Consider the following 15142-nt stretch of genomic DNA (forward strand, 5'->3'; position numbering starts at 1 on the left):
TTTGTAGTATTCCAGACATTTACTTTCTCAGTGCAAAAGCCCTCCCTTCCCAGACCACAACCAGGCCACCTGTGTCTTCTTCTTAAGATTGCTACATCTTTTTGTAATCTCTCCCAGCTGCAGTTTAGTATTCCACACATTTTCCCTCATTTTAGTTCTGATAGAGTCAGCTGGACCCGAAATGTTAACTCCGTTTTTCTCCCTACAGATACTGCCAGACTTGCGGTGTTTTTCCAGTGTTCTCTGTTCTTGTTTCAGATTCCAACATCCGCAGTATTCTGCTTATAATAAGTCAAGGGTATTTTGTATCAGTGTTTACTAAGGACGAAGAATCCGCTAAAATATTGGTAGAAGTGAAGAAGTAGCTACAATGGATAGGGTGAAAATCGAGAGGGAGGAGGTACTGGAAAGGTTGGCAATGCTTAGGGTAGATAAGTCACCTGGTTCAGATGTCTTGCATCACAGGTTTCTAAAGGAAGTGGGGATGGAGATGATGGAAGGGCTTGTTATAATCTTCCCTCGATATGGTGGAATTGCCAGAGAATTGGAAAGTGGCAAATGTGACACATTCATTCAAGAAAGAACATTCCTAGCGACTGCAGGACAGTTAGTTTAAATTCAATAGTGGATTAGGTTTTAGAAACAATAATTCAGGAAAAAAATCAACAGACAGTTGGAGAGGTTTGAGTTAATTAAGGAGAGCCAGCATGGATTTGTAAAAGGCAGATTGTGCAACTAATTGCATTTTCTGATGAAATAACAGAGTAGGTTCATGAAGTGTGATGAATGTAGGAAATTGTTATATATTATATTTTATTGTAGTAATGTTATTAAAAACCCTGGGTTCAAAGACACACAGGTAGTATGTCTGCTAGAGCTGTGATTAAGGGGCCATAAAGAGAGGTAATAATTGATTTTAACCATTTACTTGTTTACAGAGAGATGGTAGATGGAACATTGTTTTGATTTTGGGGGATCCCTGGGGAGTAGATAATTTATGAGAGATTGTGTTTAGTCCTAGCAAAGCAGGTGATGGGACATCTTAGTGGGAGGAGGCTGGAGAATGCCTCATGCTTGGGATACAGATAAAGTAATTAATGGGAGGAGCTAGGTCTGTTTGTAGTTTGGCAGTTTGCCACAGGATTTTAGTCTGACAAGACAGAAAGGTTTTCAGGTTGTTCCTGAAAGGGTCTCTCTTCAAATGTCTGCACAGAGACGCAAGTAACCCTTAACTTAGAACATAGAACACACATACAGAGCAGAAGGAGGCCATTTGGCCCACTCAGTCTGCACCGATCCACTTAAGCCCTCACTTCCAACCTATCCCCGTAACCCAATAACCCCTCCTAACCATTTTTGGACACTAAGTGCAATTTAGCATGGCCAATCCACCTAACCTGCACATCTTTGGACTGTGGAAGGAAACCGGAGCACCCGGAGGAAACCCACGCAGACACGGGGAGAATGTGCAGACTCCGCACAGACAGTAACCCAGTGGGGAATCGATACTGGGACCCTGGCGCTGTGAAGCCACAGTGCTAACCACTGTGCCACCGTGCTGCCCTTCATTTATAAGTGACATTTGAATTGTATTTAGTTGCTCAATTGGAATATATAATGGCAGGTGTAGATAGGGAGTTAAAGTTTTTTAAAACTTTCATTTCAGAACTGTTTTAACTGTTAATTGGAAAACTATTATTGTGTTGCTGGTGTGATTGATTCTGTGTTTAAATTAAAGTTTGTTTCAGCATAAAAGACATCGACTGGTCAGTGTTATAATTCCTGTGGCTTAGTAAACTTTCCACACAGTCTTACAAATTGTAAATTGTTGGGATTCTCGTACGGGAGTCCTAATGGAAGACATGGTGGATTATCTACATGAATTCTAAGAAAGCCTTCAACAAAGTATCATATAAAAAGCTAGTTAACAAAACTAAGGCTCTTTGAATAGGAGAGCCTATGTGCAATGGGATCAAAATATTGGCTTAAGGACAGAAAGCAGTGAGATGTGGTAGATTGTTGCTTTTCAGATTGGAGGGAGTGATGTTCTCCAACAGGCAGTGCTGGGGCGAATGCTTCTTTTTCTGCTATGTATAGAATGACTTGGATCTTGGAATACAGAGTAGAGTTTCAAATTTTCCAATGATACCAAAAGGGGGAGTCGCAAACTGTGAGGATGATACACAATGGGCTGGATTCTCCGATTTGGAGGCTATGTCCGGAGGATCCATGGCATTTTATGTGGGAAAAATCGGCACGATCCCAGCACCGATACTCCGACCGGTGCGTGGTTAGCAGCTGCGCCACCTAAAGCGCCCAGCCTCCACAACAAAAACGGCTGGAGAATTGCCGGGTCCGTGGCCGTGCGTGTGCACGGTGATGACCTGCAGCGGTCGCACCGTACAGCATGGCACCGGCCATGCGTGGACCCAACCTGCCAGATAGTGCCCCACTGGACACTCCTTCGCCACCCGCTGGTCACCCCCTTCCAGACCCCACCAGCCCTCGCCGAAGCCCCCCCTGCCAGCAGCACAGCTCCCGCCCGACTGTGGCGGCGCTGGACACAGTCCGCAGCCGCCATGCTGGGTTACTGACCGCTGAGACCACACGTCAACTGCGCGATCGGGAACTCGGCCCATCAGGGGACGGAGCATCGGGTGAGGGCCTTCAGGAGACGCCCTGAGGCCATCCCATGGCGTGCAGCGCGCTCCTCGATGATGCTGTTTTGGAGGGGGCAGAGCTTGTGAAAACAGGCACCGCCCCCGATTCCATCGTGAAAAGGGATTCTCCGCCCAATCGCCGATTATGAAATCAGCATCGGGGAACGGAGAAGCCCGCCCATGACCTGCAATATGACACCGATAGGCTGGCAAAATGGACAAACAAGTGGCAGATTTTTTATAGGGAAGTGTAAGTGATGCATTTTGACAGAGGGGATAGGGGAGCCAATATACACTTAATGGCACGGTTCCAAAGAGCATTCAGGGGTGCAGGTGCATTGATCTTTCAAGATTACATGACATCTCGAGAGAGTGGTTAGCAAAGCACATAGAATCCTGAACTTAATAAATAGAGGTATTCAGTACAAAAGCAGGGAAGTTACGCAGCATCTTCATAACACTCTGGTTAGATCCCAACTAGAGAATTGCATCCAGTTCTGGTGGCCCACTTCAGGAAATATGTGAGGGATCCTTGTGAAGGGGCAGAGGAGATTTACAGGAATGGTTTCAGGGATGAGGGATTTTAGTTACAAGGTCAGGTTGAAAAAGTTGGGGTTGTTCTCCTTGGACCAAAAGAGGTTGAGAGGAGATTTAATAGAAGTGTTCAAGATTATGACGGGTCTGGATCAGGTAGACAAGAAAAGCCTTTCTTATTAGCTGATAGTACATGGATGAGGGAACATAGGTTTAAGGGGCTGGATTCTATGTTTTTGGTACTATGTCCCTACGCCGTTGTAAAAACTGTGGCCTTTCACGACAGAAAAACTGGCGTGAAAGGGCCACATATTTATATACCTTCAGGGGGCTAGCAGGGACCCTTCGGGAAGCTCGCAGCTTTTGCTGCAGATACGGGCCCCCGCACTCCCAGGTCAGAGGCCGCGCATGTGCATGGCGGCGGCCGTGCCGTGCTCCATGGCTGACTCAGACACGGAGCTGGACCTCCCAAGTAGTGCCCCCGATCGGCCGCTCGCCCGACCCTGACCACCCGCCCAAAAATACCCCGGGCCTGTATGACACCCCCCCCCCCCCCCCCCAGCCTCCGATCGGCCCGCCCCCGACCATGGCTGCCGCGGACCGAGTCCGCAGCCGCCACGCGAGTATCCCGAACGGCAGGACCACATTAGATCCATGCCATCGGGACTTTGGCCGGAGAATGGCGGAGCAAGCCTCCAGCAATGGCCGCAGGTAGGTGATGCAAGGCGCGGTGTCCTCTCCAAGAATGCCGCTTTTCAGGGCCCGGAGAGTCGGCGAACCGGCGCCGGTGCGGATTCCGTGCGGGGAAGTGGATTCTCTGCTCCGGCGCCGGTCCCGACTCCGTGCGGGGAAGTGGATCCTCTGCTCCGGCGCCGGTCCCGATTCCGTGCGGGGAAGTGGATTCTCTGCTCCGGCGCCGGTCCCGATTCCGTGCGGGGAAGTGGATTCTCTGCTCCGGCGCCGGTCCCGATTCCGTGCGGGGAAATGGATTCTCTGCTCCGGCGCCGGTCCCGATTCCGTGCGGGGAAGTGGATTCTCTGCTCCGGCGCCGGTCCGGATTCCGTGCGGGGAAGTGGATTCTCTGCTCCGGCGCCGGTCCCGATTCCGTGCGGGGAAGTGGATTCTCTGCTCCGGCGCCGGTCCCGATTCCGTGCGGGGAAGTGGATTCTCTGCTCTGGCGCCGGTCCGGATTCCGTGCGGGGAAGTGGATTCTCTGCTCCGGCGCCGGTCCCGATTCCGTGCGGGGAAGTGGATTCTCTGCTCCGGCGCCGGTCCGGATTCCGTGCGGGGAAGTGGATTCTCTGCTCCGGCGCCGGTCCCGATTCCGTGCGGGGAAGTGGATTCTCTGCTCCGGCGCCGGTCCCGATTCCGTGCGGGGAAGTGGATTCTCTGCTCTGGCGCCGGTCCGGATTCCGTGCGGGGAAGTGGATTCTCTGCTCCGGCGCCGGTCCCGATTCCGTGCGGGGAAGTGGATTCTCTGCTCCGGCGCCGGTCCGGATTCCGTGCGGGGAAGTGGATTCTCTGCTCTGGCGCCGGACACGATTTTGGCGTAGAATCCAGCCCAAGGTTTTGGTCACGGGGATGCGAGAAGGAACATTTTTATGCAGCGAATGTAATGATTTGCAACTCACTGTGCACGAGGATGGTGGAAGTAGAAACAATCGACAATTTCAAAAGGAAATTAGATGGGTACTTGAAGGAAGTACACCTGCCAGGCTACTGGGTTTGAGCAGGGGAAGTGAGACTGACTGGATTTGTTTTTGGAGGGACGGCATGAGCTCGACGGGTTGAATGGCCTTCTGTGCCATAAGTGACTCTATGTGCATGTGTGGATGTTGGGCAGCGAGAGCAGAATCTAGTTTGGCTGTAGTACTTCCACCGTTACATTAACTGGCAATGGCACTTGGCTTATGCTCTGGAGCGTTGCCACCACCTGAGAGAATTGCAGGAGCAAAACTCTAAAGTCTTGAAGTGTCGCTAGGTATCGGAAATAGGACCAGGAGAAGGCCATTCAGCCCATCGGGCCTGCTTCGTGCCATTCAATATGACCATAGCTGATCATCCACTTCAATGTGCCCATCCATCTTTAGTTTATTCTTTGCCTTTACTAGGCACCGTGCTCTACGAATAAACCTAAAGCCGAAATTAGAAGGGGTCACCTAGAGAGGTCAAATATGGCATTTCTCAAGCAGCAGGAATCCAATCTGCTCTTTTTTAACCTCCGGCCCAGGGGTGAATAAGGCCAGAGGTAGTCGGACTTCAGTAAGTCAAGAAAAAGGACAACATTTTACAACAGAAGATACAATCGAAGAAAAAGAAATGAACAGCTTTAGGCAACAATACAAACTAAATTGACTTTAATACTGTTAGTGCCGTAAATTGTAAGTGAATCTACAATGTTTACAAAGTGAGCTGCAATGACATTAAACAATTTGTTAGTTAAATACTTCCGTCCAATTTTTACCATCAGCTGGGCAAGGGAAAAAATAGTAAATACATATGTAAAGTGAGGAAAAGGTATTTCAAAATCAGAGCTTAAATTTTATCATGTGAACTTATTTTATGTGGGCAAAATGACAGCACAATATGCAGGTTTGCCAATGCTAAATATTTCTATAGAGTATCACATTACTGGGAATATTTGGGATCGAGGTCTGCATAATTATCCGCATTTGGACTGTAATGCTCCATCCTCATACTGCCCAAACCCTTCCAACTTTTGCAATGCTTGATTTAGACATTTGATTTGAGGAATTTCATTAAACCTATTGCACATCAATATCTCTCAAAACAGCCCCGTATAATAAAGTAATTCTACAGCCAAAAATATGCAAGCAAGTACCGTCTTCACAGAACGTTCATGGCTTTAACTGTCCCAGGCATAATTGAGCGTATTGGAAAATTGTTTAACGCTTCTTGTCTTTTTCCCAATGACTGATCCAGGCCTAAAGCATGTTACAAGACAGTCTGCTCTGGTTGGCATGGTTACGGTGCAGTGGAGGCCATCTGCTGCGGGATGAAGGTCTCGATGCTGCTGTGACTGGGCGATAGCAGGTGGTTGTTGCTGTCTGCTGACTGTGTGTTTTGATACATGACCAGACTGCCTGAGGAGACTGTGAATGAGAAAGGGAAAGAGAATTGTCACAACACTGTCATTCCAGTGGCATCAAGGTAAAGACTCCAGGGAAAGATTCTTGTCTTCAGTCTGCCTGGGCCATGATGTGCTCTATAACCCAGAAGGAAAAAACAGTAAAATGGGGAAATAGGAATACTGGTCCGAACTGTTTTTTTCCTCCTTTAATAGAACCCGCCTGATACGCCACTCATTAATTTCAGGGGAAGCAGGTCAGTTTTATAAAGGGTAGATGACAGACAATGAAGACAACAATCTAGCTGTGGTAAACCACTGTTACTGTATTATATATATTGTGGTAAACCACTGTTATTGTATCTGCAACGGGTGCGGAAAAAGCGGCCACTTCGCCAAAGTCTGCCAGGCCCGACCTGTTCCTAAAGTTTCCAGCAGCAGCAGCGCTGCATGTTGCCTGTCAGGACTGCCTCCATCTACCACGTCATCTGCCACGTGCGACCCGTGGAGGCTGCCATCTTCGACGCCACCCGCCACGTGCGACCCGTGGGGGCCGCCATCGTCGACGCCACCCGCCACGTGGGGACCGCCATCTTGGAATCACCCCGCCGCCTCCCGGAACCCCTGCCCACCCAGTCATGCACTGGCCTCTGCTACTCTCGACCAGCCCACCCACCTTCCGAAGCTCGCCTCCATCACCCTCGACCAGTCTTGACCTCATCACCTCACTAAATCCATGATGGCCGTTCAGATCAACAGGCACGAGACGACCTGCCTCTTCGACTCCGGGAGCACTGACAGCTTCATCCATCCAGATACGGTAAGGCGCTGCTCCCTCCCAATTTTACCCGCGACCCAGAAAATCTCCCTGGCTTCCGGATCACATTCCGTGGAGATCCGGGGGTACTGTGTCGCAACCCTTTCGGTACAAGGCGTAGAGTATGCTAATTTCAAGCTCTACGTCCTCCCTCATCTCTGCGCTGCCCAATTACTGGGTCTTGATTTTCAGTGCCACCTCCGAAGCCTTACCTTGAAGTTCGGTGGACCCCTGCCCCCCCATACTGTCTGTAGCCTCACGACCCTTAAGGTCGCTCCACCCTCGCTCTTTGCGAACCTGACCCCGGACTGTAAGCCCGTCGCCACTAGGAGCAGACGATACAGTGCCCGGGACAGGGCCTTTATCAGGTCAGAGGTCCAGCGACTCCTGCGGGAAGGGATCATAGAGGCCAGTACCAGCCCCTGGAGAGACCAAGTGGTGGTCGTCAAGACTGGGGAGAACAGTGTGAAGCACCGGATGGTCATCGACTACAGTCAGACGATCAACCGGTACACGCAGCTCGATGCGTACCCCCTTCCCCGCGTATCTGATATGGTCAATCAGATTGCACAGTATCGAGTCTTCTCCACTGTTGAGTTGGAGTCCGCCTACCACCAGCTCCCTATCCGCCCGGAGGACTGCCAATACACTGCCTTCGAGGCAGATGCCCGCCTCTACCACTTCCTCAGGGTCCCCTTCGGCGTCACCAATGGGGTCTCGGTCTTCCAATGAGTGATGGACCGAATGGTTGACCAGTATGGGCTGCAGGCCACGTTCCCGTATCTGGATAATGTCACCATCTGCAGCCATGACCAGCAGGATCATGAAGCTAACCTTCGACATATCTTCCACATCGCTAAGCTCCTTAACCTCACATATAAGGAGAAGTGCATTTTCTACACAACCCGCCTAGCCATCCTTGGCTGCGTGGTGGAAAACGGGGTCCTAGGGCCCGACCCCGACCCCATGCGCCCCCTCCTGGAACTTCCCCTCCCCCACTGCCCCAAGGCCCTGAAAAGATGCCTGGGGTTCTTCTCCTATTATGCCCAGTGGGTCCCCAATTATGCGGACAAGGCCCTCCCACTTATTAAATCTACCATTTTCCCCCTGACGGCTGAGGCCCACCTGGCCTTCAACCGCATCAAGGCAGATATTGCCAAAGCCGCAATGCACGCAGTAGACGAGTCCATCCCGTTCCAGGTGGAGAGCGATGCGTCTGACTTTGCTCTGGCCGCTACACTCAACCAGGCGGGCAGGCCCATGGCTTTCTTCTCCCGTACCATCCAGGCCCCTGCTATTCGACACTCCTCCGTCGAAAAGGAGGCCCAAGCCATTGTAGAAGCTGTGCGACATTGGAGGCATTACCTGGCCGGCAGGCGATTCACTCTCCTCACTGACCAACGGTTGGTTGCCTTCATGTTTAATAACACACAGCGGGGCAAGATCAAAAATGACAAGATCCTGAGGTGGAGGATCGAACTCTTCACCTACAATTCCGATATCTTGTATCGGCCCGGGAAGCTCAATGAGCCCCCAGATGCCCTATCCCACAGCACATGTGCCAGCGCACAAGTAGACCGACTGCGGGACCTCCACAATGACCTGTCACCCGGGGGTCACCCGTTTTTTTCATTTCGTCAAGGCCCGCAACCTGCCTTACTCCATCGAGGAGGTCAGGACCGTGACCAGGGACTGCCAGGTCTGCGCGGAGTGTACACCACGCTTCTATCGGCCAGACAGAGCGCACCTGGTAAAGGCCTCTCGCCCCTTTGAGCGCATCAGCATCGATTTCAAAGGGCCCCTCCCCTCCACTGACCGTAACGTGTACTTCCTCAACATCGTTGATGAGTACTCACGTTTCCCTTTCGCCATCCCATGCCCTGACATGACCTCTGCCACAGTCATCAAGGCCCTGCACAGTCTCTTCACCTTATTCGGTTTCCCCACCTACATTCATAGCGATCGGGGTTCCTCTTTCATGAATGACGAGTTGCATCAGTTCCTGCTTAGCAAGGGCATCACCTCGAGCAGGACTACCAGCTAGAACCCCCGGGGAAACGGACAGGTGGAGAGGGAGAACGCGACGGTCTGGAAGGCCGTCCTTCTTGCCCTACGGTCTAGAAGTCTCCCCGTCTCCCGCTGGCAGGAGGTCCTTCCCGATGCGCTCCACTCCATCTGGTCGCTCCTGTGCAATGCCACCAATGAGACCGCTCATGAACGAATGTTTGGCTTCCCCAGGAAGTCCACCTCAGGGGTTTCGCTCCCGTCCTGGCTGACAGTCCTAGGGCCCGTCCTCCTCCGGAAGCATGTGAGGAGTCATAAATCGGATCCTCTGATCGAAAGGGTTCTTCTCCTCCATGCCAACCCACAATATGCCTACGTGGCACACCATGACGGACTGCAGGACACAGTCTCCCTTCGGGATTTGGCACCCGCAGGTTCCCCAGTGACCATCACCACCACCCCCGATCCTCCACTGTCTCCCTCCACCGCTACTCGGCTACTTCGGGATTTGGCACCCGCAGGCCCACTGGCGACCATCACCACCACCCCCGACCCTACATCGCCCCCCCCTCCACCGACTCAACTACTGGACGAAGAAGAAGACGACACGCTCCCGGACACGCAGGTCTCGACACCAGTGCCCACACCACAGCCGGGACTGAGGCGTTCACGGCGGAAGGTCAAAGCCCCCGACAGACTCGATCTTTAAGTTCACTTCACCTCCGCAGGACTCTTTTTTTTTTTAACAGGGGGTGTTACTGTATTATATATATTGTGGTAAACCACTGTTACTGTATTGTATATATTGTGGTAAACCACTGTTACTGTATTGTATATATTGTGGTAAACCACTGTTACTGTATTGTATATATTGTGGTAAACCACTGTTACTATATTGTATATATTGTTTGTTGTCTCTGCTGGCTCCGCCTGTGGCTCCTCCCCTCAGGCTTTGTATAAAGGTGGCCGACCTCTGGCCCTGCCCCAGTTCGGGATCAGTTGCCTGCAGGATCTCGTTTAGCTTATTAAAGCCACAGTTTCGTTCCACAACTTGTCTTCGTATAATTGATGGCACATCACTAGTCCAATCATCTCTTAAGACATGTAGATGGGGAATCCTTTGAATTCCTGACTTCTGTTGTGTTATTTGACGTCAGTCAGATCAATCATGTTTCTGCAGCCAAAGTCCTTCCAGCAACACCCCCTCCCCCAGCTTAAAGCAGGCAGGAGAAGGTAGAAAGATTAGTTAGGGCGGAACGGATAGGAGGAGAAATCTGTCACCCAGAGTGGAGTGGGGATCTGAAATCACTGCCTGAATGGATTGGAGAGACAGAAACCCTCATCACACGTAAAAAGAACATACAAGGCTACAGATCAATATTTCTTCGAAGTCAGAGTGATTGTGCAGCAACCTAAATGTTTCCACATAGACCAGACACAAGAATGATACCCTTCATGCATGGCCTGCACAAAACATGTAAACATCCCACATACATGAATGGATGGGCCGGGTGCAACACAAAAATACTTATAGAGGGGTCGCTGCTACGGACCAGGAGCTGAAAGTAGGATCAGGCTGGATCACTCCGCGTCAACCGACAGAGGCATGATGGGCCAAATGGGCCTCCTTCTGTTCCAGTATTTCCTATGATTTCTCTGTATGAAAATTGGTCATGGTATGTTGGGTTTGGCCGGGCCTATTCTCTACTGTCAAACAGCCCGCCAACACCATCTACCCTCACCTACATGGGTGAGCAGTGGAGAATGGCGCTGGTGTCCGTCAAACTTGTCAAGGGCAAGACAGCTTCAGGAGAGATGGAAATGGATGACTGCTGGATTAAGTTTTTCTGTGTATCTTGCCTTAGCGGGGGTAGGTCACGTGGTGCTAATGATGGCATGAATTACAGTTCATTATGATACGTCTCAGAAATATGGGGCGCGATCTACTGGCCACGTCGTGTCCCGAGTCGGGAAACACTCCTCTAAATCCGCCCAAAACGGGACTGTTCTTTTTTCATTATATCGCGTCCACATTTAATTTAGTCAAGCGTAAAGCTTCCTTTGTGAATCTGTGAATTAAAACATGATTCTGCTCAGTCTGGCCCTGTGGCTAACACATTATTGGCAATGTGGTTGAGGCTCAACTGCCCTCTGAAAGGGCCCAGCAAGCCACTCGGTTCAGGAGCAATTAAGAATGGGCCACAAATGCTGGCCTTACCAGTGACGCTCACATCCCATGAAGCACTGAACCGATGGAACATTACAGCAGGAATTGTAAATATTGTTTACGAATGCACAAGGGTTGAAATAAAGATTGAGTGACAAACATCAAAATATAAGGCTAGAATGTCCGTTCTGGCGACAAAGCGCTGCCGTCTCTGGGGGAGAATCGCGCTAACTGCATACTCCTACTAGGAGTGCCAGCAAGGAGCGATTCATGTGGTGCAACTAGGCCAGCAGGCAGTCCATGTGCATCCCGCCCGCTTCCCGACCCCACTAGCGTCTGATTCACTGGGGTCAGAATTCGCATTCAGAGCCTGGAAAGCTGGAGCAGCTTTTAAACGCTCCACTCACCACAGACTGTCCTTCCAGCCAAGAAGATGTCAGTGAAAAGACCAGCTCCAAGGTTCCTGGACTTGGAGACTGACTGAACGCTGAACCCAGTTGAGGAGAGGGGGACACCCTTTCCCTCAGGGTGGGGCGGAGTTTCAAGCCCACTATACTGAACAAGACCTGAGATGAGGTGCAGAGACTGTCAGTGCTGCCAGCCTCACCAGCACGACAGGCACGCCGTGCCGTTAGAAGATGAACAACCTCCTTAGAGCAGCTCAGGTGAGTAACCACCTCTGTGCCCCTGGCATCACTCCCGTCCCTCACACCTCACATCTGCCTCCAATTCCTAGAGGCCAACAACACCCCACCTGCCTGCATCTCCCTTACAACCCACCCTCCACCAAATCCCAACACATGTGTTGTCCTCTTTGGCCAGGAGCCTTGCACACACATGCCACCGCTACAAACCCCGCATACGATTTGTGTCCCAGCGTCTCACTATGTCCTTTCTGTGTCGCCAAGGTTAAAGCGGGCCATAATCACCAGGAGTGGCAGAGGATGGGGAGGACACCCAAGATATTCAGGTCCACTCCCCCTCTGAGGGACTCGCAGGGGAGGTTGAGGAGAGGACAGTGGCTGCAATGGAGTTCAACAAGCGGCAAACAAGTGAGAGTCAAATGCAACGCAACTGTCCTTATAGCAAGTGAGTCACCCCCCCTCCCACAAACCAGTCCTTCCCAAGATTTCACCTCAGTGCAGCACGTTAGCAGAAGTGGCTAGCACTGTGGCTTCACAGCGCCAGGGTCCCAGGTTCGATTCCCCGCTGGGTCACTGTCTGTGCGGAGTCTGCACGATTTCCCCGTGTCTGTGTGGGTTTCCTCCGGGTGCTCCGGTTTCCTCCCACAGTCCAAAGACGGGCAGGTTAGGTGGGTTGGCCATGCTAAATTGCCCTTAGTGTCCAAAAAGGTTAGGAAGGGTTATTGGGTTACGAAGATAGGGTGGAAGTAAGGGCTTAAGTGGATCGGTGCAGACTCGATGGGCCAAATGGCCTTCTTCTGCACTGTATGTTCTATGTCTTGCAAGACCCCCATGAGATGAGGCCTGGCTGTCCGGAGTCGCTGCCTCCCCCCGCCCCAGACCCTCAGAACACCCCCAGAGCAAGATTCCAGGGAAAACACTACATCTCGCCACTGCCTTCACCTGCACCATTGCAGAGCTAACACCTTAGTGGATAACGTTAGCGACCAGACTCCTGGGTCACCCTCTGGTGAGCACCACACACATGCTGCAGCACATTAGGTGGAGGCAGAATCTCCCAGGCAGCAGACGGTCGGAGGGCTGCCTGATCCCAGGGAACACTGTCGCCAGACAGATGATGCGCTTCTGGAAAATATGATCCCCTCACTGTTGCAAATACAGAAGCAGAGCAAGAATCTACAGGAGGGGGTGTCAGCAACTTTCCTGTGGCTACAAGTACAACTGGAGGAGTCCAGCCGCCTTCAGGCCTAGGAGATGATGCCGACAATGTATGGTCCAGGCCAACACTGAATGGGTGGCGTCTGCAGTGGTAGGGCTGGGAGAAGATGTCAGAGCCATGTGTCAGGACGTTCAAGAATTGGGGTACATCTTGCTGTCGAATGCTGAGGCACATGGCAGGAGAGCCCAGTCACAGACGAATATGGGCCCACATGGACATTGCTGCGACAAGAGCTTGGCCCATTCACAAAGGGTCATGGCTGAGGGCATTGAGAGCATTCGCCGAACGCTGAGGGACCATAACCAGACACAGTGGGACATGTCACAGGCACTGAGAGACATGACACAGTTACAGAAGGACATGACCAAGGCTGTGAGGGACATGTCTCACTCGCTGAGGGTCATGTCTCAGTAGCCCTGGCTGAGGGTTCAGACGAGGGTGGGCCTCCAGGGTTGGCTGCACAGGTAACAGTGGCATCTCTGGATCTCACTCCAGCCACCCCAGATGGCCCGGGGGCCAGCGAGCACCTCAACAGAGGAGAAAGTGATGGGCCCATGGCAATGCCCCCACAAGGACACTGTCGCAAGGCTGCGTACTTAGCCCCCTACTATACTCCCTATACACACACGACTGTGTGGCAAAAATTTGGCTCCAACTCCATCTACAAGTTTGCTGATGACATGACCATAGTGGGTCGGATCTCGCACAATGATGAAACAGAATACAGGAGGGAGATAGAGAACCTAGTGGAGTGGTGTAACGACAACAATCTCTCCGTCAATGTCAGAAAAACTAAAGAGCTGGTCATTGACTTCAGGAAGCAAAGTACTGTCTACACCCCTGTCTGTATCAACGTAGCTGAGGTGGAGATGGTTGACAGCTTCAAATTCCTAGGTGTGCACATCACCAAAAATCTGTCCTGGTCCACCCAGGTTAATGCTACGACCAAGAAAGCACAACAGTGCCTATACTTTCACAGGAAACTAAGGAAATTCAGCATGTTCACATTGGCTCTCATCAGCTTTTACAGATGCATCACAGAAAGCATCCTATCTGGCTGCACCACAGCCTGGTATGGCAGCTGCTCGCCCAAGACCGTAAGAACCTACAGAGAGTCGTAAACACCACCCAGTCCATCACACAAACCTGCCTCCCATCCATTGACTCTATCTATACCTCCTGATGCCTGGGGAAAGCAGGCAGCATAATCAAAGACCCCTCCCACCCGGCTTATTCACTCTTCCAACTTCTTCCATCAGGCAGGATATACAAAAGTCTTGAGAACATGCACGAACAGATTCAAAAACAGCTTCTTCCCCGCTGTTACCAGACTCCTGAATGACCCTCTTATGGACAGAACTGATCTCTTCACGCATCTTCTCTATTGAGTAGTAATACACTCCTTTTTAAAAATAAATTTAGAGTACCCAATTATTTTTTTTTCTAATTAAGGGGCAATTTAGCGTGGCCAATCCACCTAACCTGCACATCTTTTGGGTTGTGGGGGTGAAACCCACGCAAACACGGGGAGAATGTATCAGCGGGTCTTGTCCAAGGGACGGAGGACAATGATGACTCGCTGTGAGATGAGCACTGGTGCTCCACAATCTGACAATGTCTGACTCCTGTCTTTAAGATAACATACTACGGTCCGCCCGGATGATCCATGTATGTGTGCTGCTGATTCCTTCTCACGGGTCCAAAAATGTTAGGAGGGGAGTGGGTTGCGGTAGATGGTGAACGGTTAGGGCACACTCAGTGGGGATGCTGTCATGCAGGACGGGCTCACACAGCCGGCCCATACCCTGCCACGTCTCGGTGGGGGTGTAATCATGTGAGATATGTGGTTTGACCTCCAAGGTCAAACAACATCTCAAATCATGGCTGACCCTTAAAAGATGGGCCAGTGGTTAAAGGGCACCTGTTGTCTCTGGGGGAAATGCTTGTACAATGAGTCCAGGCTTCAGGGCAGGAAGAAATAATCTTTTACTTTATTTTTTGTTTAAAAG

General features: G+C 51.2%; 1 protein-coding gene across 1 annotated transcript in view; it reads right to left on the bottom strand.

The window, feature by feature from the left end:
- Positions 1-5534: 5534 nt before the first annotated feature.
- Positions 5535-15142, bottom strand: part of LOC140409133 (hepatocyte nuclear factor 1-alpha-like) — a 318850-nt gene continuing 309242 nt past the window's right edge. Inside the window, exon 10 of the mRNA XM_072497293.1 lies at positions 5535-6307. Within this exon, the coding sequence (XP_072353394.1) occupies positions 6180-6307 (128 nt within the window). The 3' untranslated portion in view covers positions 5535-6179. The remainder of the gene's footprint in view (positions 6308-15142) is intronic.

This window comes from Scyliorhinus torazame, chromosome 1 (assembly GCF_047496885.1).
Source record: "Scyliorhinus torazame isolate Kashiwa2021f chromosome 1, sScyTor2.1, whole genome shotgun sequence".
Classification (NCBI taxonomy): Eukaryota; Metazoa; Chordata; class Chondrichthyes; order Carcharhiniformes; family Scyliorhinidae; genus Scyliorhinus; species Scyliorhinus torazame.